At 40.7% G+C, this 18,499-nt stretch overlaps 1 protein-coding gene across 1 annotated transcript in view; it reads right to left on the bottom strand.

Moving 5' to 3' along the window:
• LOC144201656 (dynamin-1-like) overlaps positions 1-18,499 on the bottom strand; it is an 81,769-nt gene that overhangs the window by 20,449 nt on the left and 42,821 nt on the right. The window contains exons 14-16 of the mRNA XM_077724404.1: positions 15,869-15,923; positions 7,661-7,774; positions 2,777-2,886 (exon numbers count right to left, since the gene is read on the bottom strand). Coding sequence (XP_077580530.1) covers positions 2,777-2,886; positions 7,661-7,774; positions 15,869-15,923 — 279 coding nt within the window. The remainder of the gene's footprint in view (positions 1-2,776; positions 2,887-7,660; positions 7,775-15,868; positions 15,924-18,499) is intronic.

The raw sequence follows: 18,499 nt of genomic DNA, 5'->3' as shown, positions 1-18,499 counted from the left end.
TGAAATTTTACACGTATCTCAAATTGCTCGTATGTCAGGGTACTCGTATGTCGAGGTATTTCTGTAGTCTAAATATATACTAATCTGTCAAAGTCATCATATTCTGTATCCAACCTAAAGAGTTTGGCCAAGTTGGCGCGTTCCTCATACAACACAGAGGTTCCAAATCACTGCCAATCCGAGACGTTACCTTGGGCTTTCATAAAAGTGATGCAGACTGAAGCGAAAGCTCCCCTTGGTAGCCGGCACTTGAGCCGAGGCATCTATAACCACAAATTGTTACATAACTCGCCCGATGCTGCCTGTCAATCTTTGTATAACTATGTTTGCCATCCACCAGCCTTCACTCCTGAGCCGTTCAGAACTTTGCTTCTTTTGGCTGCTCTCTCGTGTTCAACCCATGGCTTGCCCCCAAACTTTCAGTTCTTGTGTGTTTGTGTGTGTGTGCACATGAATGGGTGTGTGTGTGTGCGTGTGTGTGAGCGTGTGTAATTGTTTACAGTGGACCCTCGCTTATCGCGGGTAATGGGGACCGGGACACCCCCGCAGAAGGGGGAAACCGCGAAGTAGCCGGGCGCCATTAAAAAACGCTTATAGAAACGTATAACACGTGACCAAAACCACCACCAGGCTAATATGCTGTTCATTCAGGTGTTTTATTCCGCATTAGAATGCAGGTGTTATGTTGGTGCATACAAACAAATCAAATATAGTATATATATAGAGTAAAAAACTGCAAATGTAATAAATGTAAACTTTTATTCAGAAAACTCGGAAATTCAAAAACATCATAGCAGAGTCACTCGATCCTTGCATCATAGCAGAGTCACTCGATCCTTGTGGGCTTTGAAACCTGTCTTCTGAAGTTCGTCCTTGAAAAGAAATGTTTGGGACGGCATCCTCTTCCAGTAGAGTCCAGTTTCATCCATGTTGAAAACTTGCTCCGGGACATAGCCATTTTCTTCTATCATTCCCGGAAACACATCCTCAACATAGCGCGTCGCTGCTGCTCCATGCAGCGACACATTCCTTAGTCCGACTCGCCGCTTTAACCTCTCAAGCCAGCCCTTACTTCGGATTAAGTTTCCGCCCAGGCTGATTTGCTTCGCCATACAATCACGGATCCATATAACCAGTGCATGGAGAGTGTTCGGGAGGCATCACGAAGGGCTTCACAAAACGTTTACGCTTAACTTAGCGAGAAGCGTACTGTATAGCACGAGATAAGCGTGGACTGAGAATGGGCATCCGTGGTGAATGGGCCAATGGGGAGTCGAGTATATTCAGTGAGCATTCAGCTGGCCAATCAGCTTACGTTTATGCCCGTGATGCGGAAGTGACGCGGCCGTGGCACGGGCGTGATGCGGAAGTGACGCGGCCGTAATCCCCCATGATGCTTTGCGCATACGTGCATTTTTTGTGTTTTTCCACACCCTGTAGGACGATGTAATTTATAATTTTAATGTAATATCTTTAAAAAAAATTCCTGAAAAAAATCCGCGAAGCTCTGCAGGGAGCAATAAGTGGAACGCGAAGTAGCGAAGGTCCACTGTATCTTTACCCTGCACAAGGGACTGAAGGTGGAAATTAGCCCTTGGCTACAAACTAACATATTTAAATATAAAGTATATTCATAAACATGAATATCAATGTGTTCACTGATATGTGCTCTTCCTTTTTAAATAAATCAAACTCAAACTCAAAAGACAGGCCTCAAGGCAACAAGAATGGTAGAAAAAAAAGATAAAGGCCTGACACATAAATCTGGCTTTGTTCGACCAGTGCCCAGACTACCTGTTCATTTTTATACTTGTGTACCGTAGTCTACACATTGTCTTGACTGGGTATGGAGGTTTTTCTGTCTGTTTGTCTTTCCGTCTGCACTACTGCCAATCATTCACGATTCACGGTCGAAGAATGACGCACTGAACATCTATTTCGCATTCCGCAGATAACCTGTGGAGAAAGGCTACACTGTGCGTATTTCAGCTTCGATTGGAATTTGAGTTGCCATTGAAAATGCATCCTAAGCATCCTGGGTCAATAAAGACATCCAATAAAGCCAAGAAAAAATGAGACATGATGACAGTGACCAAAAAAGTTATGTTCATAGTTATGTTAAAGGCATAGCATGCCATTGCGGCATGAATGAATCTACCATGTGTTTTACCAAGAAAAAGATGCGAACATTCGGAAAACAGTATCATTTTCCAAGGCCATTAACCAAGTGGTAACCACTCGTGATAAAAAAAAATAATTAGAATTACAGCGTAGATAAGACCGTGAAGCTGGCATCATGAGATGGCATCAACACTCTGCCTGAGGAGCACTCAGAACCCACCTCCTCTCCAACTAATGAGAACCTCGTCAAAATTATCCCATCGGGGAGTTAGGAAGAAGAGCCAGTGAGCGACCGGATGAGGATAAAGAATGAAGACCGTGATCTTCCTTTAAGACATCTTCCTTTAAGACATCTTCAATAAGACTCGCAGTTTTTTAACAATGGGTCCAAGGAGATTGATGACAACATGGTCGGAGCCATTGAAATTGGAAATCGTTATGACAGTGTCATGTCCCTCCTTGTACAAAAGCATATTTGTACAAGACAAGAAACGGCGGTCTGCATGTTCCTTGTGTGCCAAAAACCTCTTGCAAGAGAAGCTTTTCCGGTTGCCCCTACGCCACCCTTAGAAGATTTTAATCCTATGACGAGATATAAGGCAATACACACCCCTACTCGTTATGTGACTTTTGATATAAATAACTTATTACTGACCTTGACTCTGTATTAAAAATGCAAAATATGTGCTTGCTCGACATAAAACTCTTCTCCACATCACGGACTTTCAGATTGTCAAGGGGAAGCATGTATTTTTTCTCCTTCTCCTGTGAAAAAGAGTAAAAACAATTTAGTATTTTTTCAGTTTTCAGTTATAGGTACAGGTTATACTCAGAATTATTATAGGTAATGTTGACAAGTAGGGGGATGAAATTTGATACGAAAGGAATGGGAGTAAGGGGCTACGGAAGGTGGTTGGGAACAAATAGAGTGGGAGCTAAAGATTGAGAGGGAGGTAAGAAAGGATGGAAAGCATATGTGGAAATCATTACAGATGGTAATGTTTTTAGTCATTCTATGTATATAAAAAGAGCTAGTCGCTAAATAGGCTTTAGAGACTGGCGCTATGGTCACTGGGTCTGGGAATTTCCTAGAGACACCTTCAGCTGACGGAATAAATCCAACCCTCAAAAACTATTTTATGGCTATAAAACCTCTACTGCAGCTACAGCTGCGACAGATAAAAAATCATCAATAATAACCTCATACAATTGAAATTTTATTTAGGAATATAGCCATATTTTACCCAGCAAAAATCATTTTTACCTGTACACAATATCCATCCTCCTTTCTTTCCACCTTCTGTTCTATCACCATCGAAGCTAATGCGGAAAGTCGAGCCTGTCCTGTCGTATTTCTGGCATACGTTTTTATTCGATTTAGTGCTGAAAATGTTCGTTCCCGGTTGTGACAGTCTTGCTTGCTTTGGAGTTGTCCGACATATGTTAATGATGTCCAGCTTTTTTCTTGAAAATGGCTTTGACAGTAAATCTGCAAACAAATCCAATTATTTTCCTCCTTCGGCCATTGCGGGTTGACAAAACCGCTATCGAATCAACACAACAATATATTTGCTTATGCAGCTTGCTCCAGATACAGTTTGGTAGCTCTGGTTTGGTAGCTCTGGCTTGTCCACCCTATCACTAGCCAATCATAGTTGGTGAAAGTGATGACATGCCTCTGAAAAGAATTTGGATTGGTTAAAGCAACAGCTTTATCTTCGCTTGTTTTATGCAGCAGAGCCTGCATAACTAACTGTGAAGGCCTCAAGGCAGATTTCTGACCATTGCAACAAATAGCTGAAATGTTATTGGTAGGAGGGTTTAAATATGAAAACACACATCTGGAAGCAATGCAACCAGGGGAAAAGCAATGAAAGGAAGCTGACTGACAATTTGGATTTATTAATAAATATTCATGTACAAAACATGATTAACATTAGTCTGCGATTCAGATATTTTTAGGCCAGCAGAGAAGGCTGATAGATCTGAAATACACTTTAGGAGCAGGTTAAGAAAGAGTGAGATCAATTTAATAGGGAAAAGGTTCATTACCAAACTGCAAAGTGGAGAGTGAGAGCTCTAACAGTGGAGGGCTGTTCAGCGTGATGTTCCTGCAACTATCTATCTCATGAACAGTGGGTTTGTCTTTATATAGGCAAACAGGGCATTTTATGGTTTCTATGACAACGACCAAACTCTGGGCTAAGTCGGATTAATCAGTGATAGGTCTCCATGGCAACGGCCCAACTTTGGGCGAAGGTTGATTCATCAGTGGCAAGTCTCCAGGGCAACGGCCATACTTTGGGCAAAGTCCGGTTAATCAGTGTGAGGTCTCCGTAAAAACGACCAAACTCGGAGCAAGTTTCTTATGACAATGATGTTTCTATACTTACAAAAACTGATACAATATGAACAAACATTTACATTTTCTCTTACAATATTATCTTACAAAGGCCTTGCAGGCCCTGACGCTTTACCACTGATAAAAGTACGCTTTAGACGGGAGGGCATAAAATTTATGTTTAGACGACAGATTAAAAAAAACACTAAGAATATATTTAAATTCAATTTGTCCAATTTTAGGAACATTAGAAATAATCAAACGCCTGAGTCAGTAAAACTATATTTTGACACAATGATCATATCACAGGGAGGCCCGGTGGGGCAAGTGGTTAGCTATTGAGTCCTGGGTTCAAATCCAGGTCATGTTCATCTGTCTGGAGTGTGCGTGTTCTCCCCGGGCCTGCGTGGGTTTCCTCCGGTACTCTGGTTTCTTCCCACATTCCCAAGACACGTATGGTACGCTAATTGCCTTTAGGTATGAGTGTGAGAATTTATTCTAAATTAGAGTGGAGAGTATTTGGTCACCTACAAACAAGATTCCTGGCTGTCAAAGAGGTCTAACCTCTTTGAATGAGGTCTAACAAGGTCTCCACTCATTCATTATTTATATTAATAGCACCTGTTTAAACTCAATATCGGTCTAAACATCCAGGTTGGTCCAGCTGTGTGGAGATTGTGTGGGTTTTCTTCAGGTACTCCAGTTTTCTCCCACATTCCAAAAACATGCATAGTAAGCTGATTGAACTCTTTAAATTGCCCCTTGGTATGGGTGTGAGTTTGCATGGTTGTCCGTCTCCTTTTGCCCTGCGATCGGCAGGCCACCGATTCCGGGTGTCCCCTGCCTCTGGCCCGGAGTCAGCTAGGATAGGCTCCATTACCCCCACGTCCCAAATGAGGATAAAGTGGTTCAGAAAATTAGATGAGAGATAATTTCGCACTTGACGTACTGTGTAACAAGTTGGTCATCGGCCTGCAAAACAACACTAAAACCAATTGAAACCATTTATAAGCAGGCTCTGAGTTCACCAATAAGTGCTTTCCCTTATTAATTACATCGAACTCAAACTCAAAAGACAGGCCTGAAGGCAACAAGAATGGTAGAAAAAAAAGAAAAAGGCCTCACACTTAAATCCGGCTCTGTTCACCCAGTGCTCAGACTACCTGTTCATTTTTATATATGTGTACAGTAGTCTACACATTGTTTAGACTGGGTATGGACTTTCTTCTGTCAGTTTGTCTGTCCAGCTGCACTACTGCCAACTAGCTGTCAAATTTATTTGGGGAAATTTGTTTTCCTTTAGTATTATTTACCTGAATGAATTTTTGCAGGGTAGCCCAGTGGTTAGCACGTCGGCCTCACAGTTCTGTGGTGGAGGGACCTATCCCAGGTCCGTCATCGCTGTGAGTTTCTTGCAGGGCATTGTGGGTTTTCGCCAGGTACTCCGGTTTCCTCCCACATCCCAAAAACATGCAGATTAGGCTTGTTAAACATCCAAATTGCTCCTAGGTATGAATGTGAGCGTGAACGGTGGTACGGATCCTTGTGCCCTGCGATTGGCTGGCCACCGATTCATGGTGTCCCCAATCTAGTGTCCAAAGTTAGCAAACCTTGTGAGGATAAGCGGTGCAGAAAATTAATGAATGAATTTTGACCAAATTAATTGAAAAGTGGCAGCTCGGCAGACGAGTGGTTGGACCGTTGAACAGTCTATTCTGGTGAGAAGAGGTGTGTGAGTGGGCCACATTTTTTTTACCACTGCATCAGCAAATCTCATGTGCGTTGAAAGAACACAGCTCAACTAAGTGAGACTGTACCGCAACATTCTTTAAATGAAGCTTTAAATTTATTTGGCACACCTACAAACCCACAGCAATCTGTCTTAAGGAAGGGAAAAGTACAACAACTGCTTCCAAATGACCATCGACTAAGTACGGCAGAGACGCCTTTTCTTCAGACGCCTTTTCTTCACACATTCCGTTTAGTTTTATCATGACTGAGACCCGTCGGGTGTATTAATGGTGGCAAATGTAGCAACAAAGTCTCTACTATTGAAGCAGCTGTGGCGGCAATTTCTCATGGTGCTTCTCCTATGTCCTCTCTGAGTCTCTGTATTGAAGTTGGCCGGGTACAAAGCCATGTTTGCACAATCGCCCCTGGGCCGTAAGGCCTGCCAACATTCATTATTGGAAGTGGAACGATAGATATTTTGAAAACCCCAAATTCAAAAATCGAGCACAGTAACATGTTAGAACCATACATTTGCAATTGTTTTTTCAAAACCGCATTCAAATCGGATATAGTGTTGCCTCCTTTTTTTCCGATGTTAACGGACAAACACACTAACAGACACATATTCTCAGAAATAATATATTTTTACGGTGTTTTCTCCATTTTGTATTAGGTAGATGGTTGCATTTTCTACACCTATGCCTGGACGATAGGCAAACTGCCAAGGGTCCAGCTTTGTATTTAACAGGGTACAGAGGTGGTTCAGGATAATTGTCTCCATTCTCTTGATCAAGTGAGAAGTTAAGGCTACTGATGTGATGTAGCTGGGGTCCCTGGGGTTCACAATATTTGGAACTAGAACCACACAGGAAGTTTTCCACAAGGTGGGTACCTTCTACAGACTCAGAGTGAGGTTGATATATGCAGGATCATTCTTCCAAGCTAATCCGCACAGTCCCTCAGTAGTCACGAGCTGAGGCCAGATTTCTTGATATGAAGCAATACACATCCCTGACATTGAAAGTGACACTTCTTGGGAAACATTCTTACCGTGACCGGACATTTGGTCGCCGGTCTTTTGGTCCCTTTTGGTCGCCGGTCAAATGGTGACAGAGTTTACTGTTGAAACCAGTACTCAAAATTATATTCACGAGAAAGTTTGATATCTAAATATCTACTGTTTTCAACAGTACTTAGATATTAAACTCTCTCTTTCATGAATCAACAGAAAATATTGAGATATTAAACCATCTCTCATGAATATAATTTTGAAACAGTAAACTCTCTGTCACCATTTGGCCAGCGACCAAACGTCCTAGCACCCATTCTTACTACCCACCACCTCCTACAACTACAATTGCTGTTCTTCATTTTTGTCTGAAATGGTGAACATCCATCTAAATTATCTAAAATATCAATTCCCTTTTTACTTTTGGGAATTCTGTATAAGTCAAAGCTGGAACTTACCTCATCATCCTTGAACCAGGAAATGCTCTCAGCAGTGAGCACAAACCAGTATTCCTTTGCACCTCCCTTCATGATGCTAATATTGTTTATGGTCAGCCAACCTTTACGAATGACCTGGAGTAGGCAAGTAGATAGAATGTTTTAGAAATACAGATGTGAAATTTAATGGAAAAGCTAAGAGCAGGTGTACAGGTTGCATGGATCGCCAGGGATTTGATCAAGTCTGTTAATTTTTGATGGGCCTTAAAATGTTATTCTTTGCACTGCGACATTGTGTGTGTGTCTGTATGTGTGTATGTGTGTATGTGTGTATGCGTGTATGGGTGCATGTATGTGTGTATGCGTGTATGCGTGTATGCGTGAAAGCGTGTATGTGTGTATGTGTGTATGTGTGTATGCGTGTATGGGTGCATGTATGTGTGTATGCGTGTATGCGTGAAAGCGTGTATGTGTGTATGTGTGTATGCGTGTATGCGTGTATGTGTGTATGTGTGTATGTGTGTATGTGTGTATGTGTGTATGTGTGTATGTGTGTATGTGTGTATGTGTGTATGTGTATGTGTGTATGTGTGTATGTGTGTATGTGTGTATGTGTGTTTGTGTGTATGTGTGTATGTGTGTATGTGTGTATGTGTGTATGTGTGTATGTGTGTATGTGTGTATGTGTGTATGTGTGTATGTGTGTATGTGTGTATGTGTGTATGTGTGCATGTGTGCATGTGTGCATGTGGGTATGTGTGTGTGTATGTGTGTATGTGTGTATGTGTGTTTGTGTGCATGTGTGTGTGTGTGTATGTGTGTATGTGTGTAAATGTGTATTTGTGTATGTGTGTGTGTATGTGTGTGTATGTGTGTATGTGTGTATGTATGTATGTGTGTATGTGTGTAAATGTGTATTTGTGTATGTGTGTATGTGTGTATGTGTGTATGTGTGTAAGTGTGTATGTGTGTATGTGTGTATGTGTGTATGTGTGTATGTGTGTATGTGTGTATGTGTGTATGTGAAAGAAAGAAAGAAAGACAGAAAGAAAGAAAGAAAGAAAGAAAGAAAGAAAGAAAGAAAGAAAGAAAGAAAGAAAGAAAGAAAGAAAGAAAGAAAGAAAGAAAGAAAGAAAGAAAGAAAGAAAGAAAGAAAGAAAGAAAGAGAGAAAGAGAGGAAAAGAGAAAGAGAGAAAGAATGAGAATGAGAGAGACATAAATAGAGAGAGAGAGATTAAGAGAGAGAGCGAGAGAGAAAATGAGTAACAGAGAGAATGAGAGAATGACAAACAGAGAGAGAAAGAATGAGAGAATGAGAGAGAGACATAAATAGAGAGAGATTAAGAGAGAGAGAGGGAGAGAGAGAGAGCAAGCAAGAGAGAATGAGAGAATGAGAAACAGCGAGAGAGAGAACGAGAGAATGAGAAACAGAGAGAATGAGAGAATGAGAAACAGAGAGAATGAAAGAATGAGAAACAGCGAGAGAGAGAACGAGAGAATGAGAAACAGAGAGAATGAGAGAATGAGAAACAGAGAGAATGAGAGAATGAAAAACAGAGAGAATGGGAGAATGAGAAACAGAGAGAATGAGAGAATGAGAAACAGATGGAATGAGAAACAGAGAGAATGAGAGAATAAGAAACAGAAAGAATGGGAGAATGAGAAACAGAGAGAATGAGAAACAGAGAGAATGAGAGAATGAGAAACAGAGAGAATGGGAAACAGAGAGAATGAGAGAATGAGAAACAGAGAGAATGAGAGAAAAAGAAACAGAGAGAATGAGAATCAGAGAGAATGAGAGAATGAGAAACAGAAAGAGAGAATGAGCAGGCGAGAGAGAATGAGAAACAGATAGGGATAATGAGATAATGAGAAAACAGAGAGAGAGAAAGAGAATCAAAGAGAGAGAATGAGAAACACAGAGAGAGAATGAGAAACAGAGAGAGAGAATGAGAAACAGAGAGAGAGAATAAGAAATAGAGAGAGAATGAGAAAGAGAAGGCAAAAAGAAAGAGAAACAGAGAGAGAGAATGAGACAGAGAAGGCAAGAGAAAAAGAGAGACAGAGAAGGCAAGAGAGAAGGAGAAACAGAGAGAGAGAATGAGACAGAGAAGGCAAGAGAGAAAGAGAAACAGAGAGACAGAATGAGACAGAGAAGGCAAGAGAGAAAGAGAAACAGAGAGAGGATGAGAAACAGAGAGAAAATGAGAAACAGAGAGAGAATGAGAAACAGAGAGAGAATTAGAAACCCAGAGAGAGAGAGAGATAGAGTGAGAAAATGAGAAACAGAGAGAGATAATGAGAGAATGAGAGAGAGAAAAATGAGAAAGAGAGAGATAATGAGAGAATGAGAAACAGAGGGAGATAATGAGAGAATGAGAAACAGAGAGAGATAATGAGAGAATGAGAAACAGAGGGAGATAATGAGAGAATGAGAATCAGAGAGAGATAATGAGAGAATGAGAAACAGAGAGAGAGAATGAGACCAAAGAATGACAGAGAGAATGAAAGAGAGAGAGAGAGAGAGAGAGAGAGAGAGAGAGAGAGAGAGAGAGAGAGAGAGAGAGAGAGAGAGAGAGAGAGAGAGAGAGAGAGAAAGAGAGAGAGAGACAGAGAGAGAGAGAGAGAGAGAGAGAGAGAGAGAGAGAGAGAGAGAGAGAGAGAGAGAGAGAGAGAGAGAGAGAGAGAGAGAGAGAGAGAGAGGCAGAGAGAGAAAGAGAGAGAGAGAGAGAGAGAGAGAGGGAGAGAGAGAGAGGGAGAGAGAAAGAAAGAGACAGAGAGAGAAAGATAGATAGATAGATAGATAGATAGAGAGAGAGAGAGAGAGGAGAGAGAGAGAGAGAGAGAGAGAGAGAGAGAGAGAGAGAGAGAGAGAGAGAAAGAGAGAGAGAGAGAGAGAGAGAGAGAGAGAGAGAGGAGAGAGAGAGAGAGAGAGAGAGAGAGAGAGAGAGAGAGAGAGAAGACAGAGAGAATGAGAAAGACAGAGAGAATGAGACAGGGAATGGCAGAGCAAATGAGAGAGAGAGAGAGAGAGACAGAGAGAATGAGAAAGACAGAGAGAATGAGACAGAGAATGAGAGACAGAATGAGAAACAGAGAGACAATGAGAGAATGAGATAGAGAATGACAGAGAGGATGAGAGAATAAGACAAAGAATGACAGAGAGAATGAGAGAATGAGATAGAGAATGACAGAGAGGATGAGAGAATAAGACAGAGAATGACAGAGAGAATGAGAGATTGAGTTTGACAGAGAGACATATGTAATGAGACAGAAAGAATGGCAGAGATAATGAGAAAATGAGAGAGACAGAGAGACCGAGAGAATGGCAGAGATAATGAGAAAATGAGAGAGAGACAGAGAGAATGAGAAAGACAGAGAGAATGAGACAGGGAATGGCAGAGCAAATGAGAGAGAGAGACAGAGAGAATGAGAAAGACAGAGAGAATGAGACAAGGAATGGCAGAGCAAAAGAGAGAGAGACAGAGAATGAGAGACAGAATGAGAAACAGAGAGAGAATGGGAGAATGAGATAGAGAATGACAGAGAGGATGAGAGAAAAAGAAAAAGAATGACAGAGAGAATGAGAGAATGAGATAGAGAATGACAGAGAGGATGAGAGAATGAGATAGAGAATGACAGAGAGGATGAGAGAATAAGACAGAGAATGACAGAGAGAATGAGAGAATGAGTTTGACAGAGAGACATATATAATGAGACAGAAAGAATGGCAGAGATAAAGAGAAAATGAGAGAGAGACAGAGAGACCGAGAGAATGGCAGAGATAATGAGAAAATGAGAGAGAGACAGAGAGACCGAGAGAATGGCCGAGATAATGAGAAAATGAGAGAGAGGGAGAGAGACATAGAGAATGGCAGAGATAATGAGAGAGAAAGAGAGACTGAGAGAATAACAGAGATAATGAGAAAATTAGAGAGAAAGAGAGACTGAGAGAATGGCAGAGATAATGAGAAAATTAGAGAGAAAGAGAGACTGAGAGAATGGCAGAGATAATGAGAAAATTAGAGAGAGGGAGAGAGACAGAGAGAATGAGACAGAGAGAATGAGACAGAAAGAATGAGACAGAGAGAATGGGACAGAGAGAATGAGACAGAGAGAATTGGACAGAGAGAATGAGACAGAGAGAATGAGAAAGAGAGAATGGGACAGAGAGAATGAGACAGAGAGATTGAGAGAGGGGGAGAGACAGAGAGAATGAGACTGAGAGAATGAGACAGAGAGAATGAGACAGAGAGAACGAGACAGAGAGAATGAGACAGAGAGAATGAGACAGAGCGAATGAGACAGAGAGAATGAGACAGAGAGAATGAGACAGAGAGAATGAGACAGAGAGAATGAGACAGAGAGAACGAGACAGAGAGAATGAGACAGAGAGAATGAGACAGAGTGAATGAGACAGAGAGAATGAAACAGGGAGAATGAGACAGAGTGAATGAGACAGAGAGAATGAGAAAGAGAGAATGAGAGAGGAGGAGAGAGACAGAGAATGACAGAGAGACAGAGAGACAGTGAATGACAGAGAGAATGAGACAGAGTATGACAGAGAGAATGAAAGAGAGACAGAGAGACAGTGAATGACAGAGAGAATGAGACAGAGTATGACAGAGAGAATGAGTGAGACAAATAGAATGACACAGATAATGACAGAGAGAATGAGAGAGAGACACAGAGAATGAGACAGAGAATGACAGAGAGAATGACAGAGGGATAGAGACAGAGCAAATGAGACAGAAAATGAAAGAGAGAATGATACAGAGAATGACAGAGAGAATGACAGAGGGATAGAGACAGAGAGAATGAGACATAGAATGACAGAGAGAGTGAGAGAGAGAATCAGAGACAGAGGGGATGAGACAAAGAATCAAGAGAGAGATTGAGAGAGAGAGAGAGAGAGAGAGAGAATGAGACAGAGAATGACAGAGAGAATCGGAGACAGAGGGGATGAGACAAAGAATCAAGAGAGAGATTGAGAGAGAGAGCGAGAATGAGACAGAGAATGACAGAGAGAATGAGAGAGAGAATGACAGAGAGAATGACAGAGAATGAGAAAAGAGAATGAGAGAGAGAGAGAATGAGGGAGAGAATGAGAAAGAGAGAACGAGAGAGATAATCAGACAGAAAATGAGGAAAGAGAGAATGAGAGAGAGAGAACGAGAGAGAGAATGACAAAGAATGAGAAAGAGAGAATGAGAGAGAGAGAATGTGAGAGAGAATGACAAAGAATGAGAAAGAGAGAATGAGAGAGAGAATGACAAAGAATGAGAGAGAGAATGAGAGAGATAATGAAAGAGAGAATGTGAGAGAGATTGAGAACTAGAAAGAGATAGAGAATGAGAGAGAGATAGAGAATGAGAGAGAATGAGAGAGAAAGAGAAAATGAGAGAGAAAGAGAGAATGAGAGAAAAAGAGAGAATGAGAGAGAAAGAGAGAATGAGAGAGAAAGAGAGAATGAGAGAGAAAGAGAGAATGAGAGAGAAAGAGAGAATGAGAGAGAAAGAGAGAATGAGAGAGAAAGAGAGAATGAGAGAAAAGAGAGAATGAGAGAGAAAGAGAGAATGAGAGAGAAAGAGAGAATGAGAAAGAAAGAGAATGAGAGAGAGAGAATGAGAAAGAAAGAGAGAATGAGAGAGAGAGAGAATGAGAGAGAAAGAGAGAATGAGAGAGAAAGAGAGAATGAGAGAGAAAGAGAGAATGAGAGAGGAAGAGAGAATGAGAGAGAAAGGGAGAATGAGAGAGAAAGAGAGAATGAGAGAGAAAGGGAGAATGAGAGAGAAAGAGAGAATGAGAGAAAAAGAGAGATAGAGAAGTGAGGTAATGAGAGAGAGAGAATGTGGAGTCCTAAAACCTAAAAAAATGAAATATTATTTAAGAAAAGACATATTTCACTCACCAAAAATTTGTTTATTTTTACACAAAATCCAACCTCATTTCTTACTTCAAGAAGATTTCAATTACTCTGTCGTACAGATAAAATGTGCATTTTAGGTCCATCAAGAAGTTATTTTCTATCGCCATAAAAGTTAATTCAGTCGAGTCTGTGGTTTTGTATTTCTGGGATAAGTTTGATTCTGTTTCGTGCTGAAAATGTCCGTTCGACGGACACGCGATGGTCACTGTCAAACCCACTAATGTGTTGAGCCGTCCCATGCTCTCAGAAGGAAGTCAAGGAGGCTAGTGGGAGATTTTCTTGTAAAATAATGTGGCATACATTACAAACAGTTCTGTTCTTAGCCGAGGCAGATCGAAAAGTGCTCCGTGGCTTTGCATTAAGCTGGAGAAGGCTGCATGTGGGAAAGTTTTCTGGTATTCCCAAAATTTCTGCAGGTTGTCAGGGAGAGAAACATCAGTCTTTCGTGGTCATGAAATCTGGTCCGTGTCTGGCAAATATTATTGTCCAGAATCCTGTCGTGGAATTGGTGGTAGCTCGCGTGGAAATCTTGCGCTTGACCTCTTCGTGCGCTCGTAGCACCTGAACTTCGTTCAGTGGCCTCGTAGTTTTCCTAATATTGCCTCCTCTCGCGCTCAACTGTGTCACAAAACTCCTTCCCTCTTGCAAAAAATATCTATACATCCAGTTTTTTGTTCTGTCGTATTGAAAAAAGCATGTCTGAATGCTCAAAAATGCCATTAAATGTGTGAAGCGAAAAACTAAATTCAAAACCATCCAAATGTGCTTTAAATCCACCAGCACACCGCACAGACTCATTCACCATTGCAAAGACAAACAGTACTTTTATTTCCCTTCTCATCCCTTCCTCCATCACTTCAGTAATAACAGTGATCAGGTTGTTTTGTATTTTTAGTGGACAGATGGGAATGTTTCTCTCAGCAATAGAGAAAGAAGTTCCACATAATTACCTTTGTTTGAGGATGCAACACTTTCATTGTGTCCCCGAAATGAAAGTTTACACAGTCTTTCAAACCTTTTAAGATTTTCCTATTTTTCTGTACCTTTTTGTTGTGGCGCTCTGTTTCCCTGTGCACTTGCTCGTTGAATTGTAACTCCACTCAAGTTTCTCCAAAAGTTTTGGACAACACTGTTGCTTGCAAGTGTACAGCAGAGCTTTGGTGTCTCGTTGCTGCTTTAGTTAAACAAGTAAAATTTGCAAATACAGTGTTGCTCCAAATACCATGTTGATCGGTAGCATAAAACAAGCACACGCATCAATACAATTTGCAGTGTTCCTCGGAGCCCGCGAGCCAGTGATGGCACTCGTAGTTAGCGTACTGAAAGTGCTGGACAAACCCTTTACCCGGTTGTAACAGGCTTGATATCTTAGGAGTTTACCACTCATTCTTAATGATGTCCATTTTTTTTCTTGAAAAGTCCGTCTGGAAAATGGGTTTTTGAGCAAATGTGCAACCAAATCCATTTGTTTTCCTCCGTCGGCCATTGTGGGTGGAGTTTGCGAGCTCTGGCTGGCTCACTCTGACTTTGACCCGCTTACACTATCAATAGCCAATCAAAGTTGGTGAAAGCGATGACATATACCTACGCCTGCGAGAAGGCCTTGGTGTCACTAAATCAAATTCTGATTGGGGAAAGTTGCAGTCTTATCGACGCTCGTTTAATGCAGCAGAGCCTGCAGAACTGATTGGGAAGGCCTTGAGGCAGATTTCTGACCCTGGCAACAAATAATGGCTGAAATGTGATTGGTTAAATGCTTCAATATGAAAACACATGTCTGGAAGCAGTGCAACCAGGGGGAAAGCAATGAAAGGAAGCTGACAGTCCATTTGGAATTATTGAAGTATTCACGGGCCAAATATAATTAACATCAGTCTGTGATTCAGATATTTCTTAGGCCAGCAGAGAAGGTCTTGAAGGCCCTTATGGCACACCACTGAATATAGATATATATTTACATATAGGTAAAGATAAATATAGGAATCTTTGAATACGCAGAAATAGTTTTATATTAAGGTATATGGAAAGTTGTTTAATTAATAACATGAAAAATGATGGTGGTGGTAGTAAAAAGTAATTCCTTTTCGATTCTCTTCAATAACGAGGCAAAAAAAAACAAAGCTGTTTTCCAGTTACAAAAATAATGCAATATAGTGCAATATTCAAAATCACTTAAAAATGTAAATGCAAATGAAAACATGTGAGAAATGCAACACACACAAACTCAAATGGAGGACTAGATTTTAGATTGAAACATGTTTTTCTAGTCATCTTTTACAAAGAATGGGCAAATCCCTCACCTGATTGGTGGCTGAACTCTGACTCTTGTTAGTCTGACTGCTTCTTTGCTGAGCACTGTTGGATGGAAAGGGATGAAGGTGGAAATAAAGAGAGAGGGCTAAACTAAACATAAAATATCATTATATTAATCAACATTGACATCTTGAGTGATGCTGTTTGAAGAATGTTTGCCGATCAAACTGTTACAGTCTGTTGTCTGCAATGAGTCTTTTTAGTAGCTGATTAAGCTGAAGGTGTGGGGCTGTGCAACATACCTGCCGCAATTTGTTGCACCCAATATTTAAGGACAACTGCCACAATCAGCTGATTGCTTGCTGTTATGAGTGCCCGACATGCATTCCAATGTCTTCCTATGATTGTATCTTCTTGTTATTTTTCTGGTTTTAGTTTATTCAATGATTCGGTTGTCCTGTATTTGTTGTGTTAATAACCGCATAAGTTTCTTTAGTTTACTTCTTGACTTGACCGTGCTACCTGTTTTACTTTGTGATACCCACGTTTTTTGGCGTGCTTCCTTTGTTAAAAAAAACAACATTATTGTGTTTTTTGACTCCACGTCTCCGAGTTATGTTTGGATCCATCATTCAATGGCTTGCCGTTTATAACACAAACATCTTGTTTCAGCAACGAAACTGCCAAAAACATGCATTTCAAACGCCACAACAATATGGCTTATTTTAGTGTATATATATATATATTTTTTTTTTTACAAATAAGAGTCCGTCCGCAGCCTGGCCTATCAAGATGTTATCGCTTCTTCCGTGTTTTCAAACGGGCAAGTTCCATTTGGATCGCACTCTTAAGCTCCTGTTGGTATCCATACATATTTATTCTGTATAAAATTTTAAAGCCAGCCTCTTTATTCCACAGGAGCAAAAATATAACTAATTTCAGGTATATGTTGAATTGTCGTTGAAAGAAAACAATTGTTGCAACTCCAGAAGAATCATTTATAATTAGACATAAAGGTGTTTTAAAAAATATTTTCCGGGAAATAGAGCAATATTGCATTGTAAAAGACTCATATTGATTAAAAAATCATCTGAATCGATGTCTACATGTGTGTTTATGGTGGAAATAAGCAATAGCCTGGTCTACCTCTAGTCAGCAGGAGTCGTCACTGTGCCTTGCCTTGTAGTGATCAGTTTGTACGCACGATGACACTGTTGTGAAGCTTAAATCTCACATGCTTTAATACCTTGAGATCAGGCTTGTTGAGTACGTATGTTAATTTACACCCACATCAATTTTTTTCCCATAGAAAATAACTGAATAGAAATTAAAGTGTAAATATAAAGTTTATGTTACGTTAAGAACATGTTGGCGTCTCTCCTGTCCTCACTCTCTCTCTCACTCTCTCTCTCTATCTGGTAAACGCTACCTATCTACCGGTACTGAATCATGTCACATTTTATTTTTGAAGATCATAACCGCTAGAATTAGAACAAATAAATTGATGTATTTCCGCTGTAATGTATTGGTGTTTTTTTCAGAGGGTGGGAATGGATTATTTTGTATGTATTTGTTTTCTAAGGGAAAATTTGAATTGAGATACGAGTAAGTTGACACACGATTTCGGTCCCGGAACGCATTAAGCTTGTATTTCAAGGTATTACAGTATACAGTTGTGGTCAAAAGTTTACATACACTTATGAAGAACATAATGTCATGGCTCTCTTGAGTTTCCCGTTATTTCCACAAATCTGAGATTTCTCTGATAGAGTGATTGGAACAGATACTTCTTCATCACAAAAACATTCATGAAGTTTGATTCTTTCACGACTTCATTATGGGTTGGAAGAAAAAGTCATTAAATCTGCTGGGTCAAAAATATACATACAGCAACATAAATTAGCAATGTTGGTGATTTAGAAAGTTATGTCAGTGAAATGAGCTTCACAGCATGGCCTCTTAACTTCTAGTGAGGGACTATGAGTGACAACAGCAGGTGACTTCTCTGAGGCCATTTAAACAGGGGTCATTGGATGCAAACGCACACAAACACTACAATGGGAAAGTCAAAGGAGCTCAGCATGGATCTGAAAAAGCAAATCCTTGACTTGAACAAGTCAGGAAAGTCACTTTGAGCCATTTCAACGCAGCTGCAGGTCCCAAGAGCAACAGTGCAAACAATTGTTTGTAATTATAAAGTGCATGGCACTGTTTTGTCACTGCCACAATCAGGAAGAAAAAGCAAGCTATCGCCTGCTGCTGAGAGCAAATTGGTCAGGAGAGTTAAGATCCAACTGAGAATAACCAAAAAGCAGATCTGCCAAGAATTAGAAGCAACTGGAACAAAGGTGTCAGTGTCCACAGTCAAGCGTGTTTTGCATCTCATGGACTGAGAGGCTGCTGTGCAAGAAAGGAGCCCTTGCTCCAATACTGGCACCTTAAGGCTCGACTGAAGTTTGCTGCTGATCACAAAGATACGACCTTCTGGAATAAAAATTCTGTGGTCAGATGAAATAAAAATCAAGCTGTTTGGCCACAATTCCCAGCAATATGTTTGGAGGAGAAAAGGTGAGGCATTTAACCCCAAGTACACCATGCCTACCGTCAATCACGGTGGTGGTAGTATTATGCTGTGGGCTGGGGCTGTTTTGCTCCCAAATAAACTGGTGCTTTTCAGA

This window comes from Stigmatopora nigra, chromosome 9 (assembly GCF_051989575.1).
Source record: "Stigmatopora nigra isolate UIUO_SnigA chromosome 9, RoL_Snig_1.1, whole genome shotgun sequence".
Classification (NCBI taxonomy): Eukaryota; Metazoa; Chordata; class Actinopteri; order Syngnathiformes; family Syngnathidae; genus Stigmatopora; species Stigmatopora nigra.
Note: the sequence above shows the minus strand (reverse complement) of the source record. Positions and strands in the feature narration are given on the sequence as shown.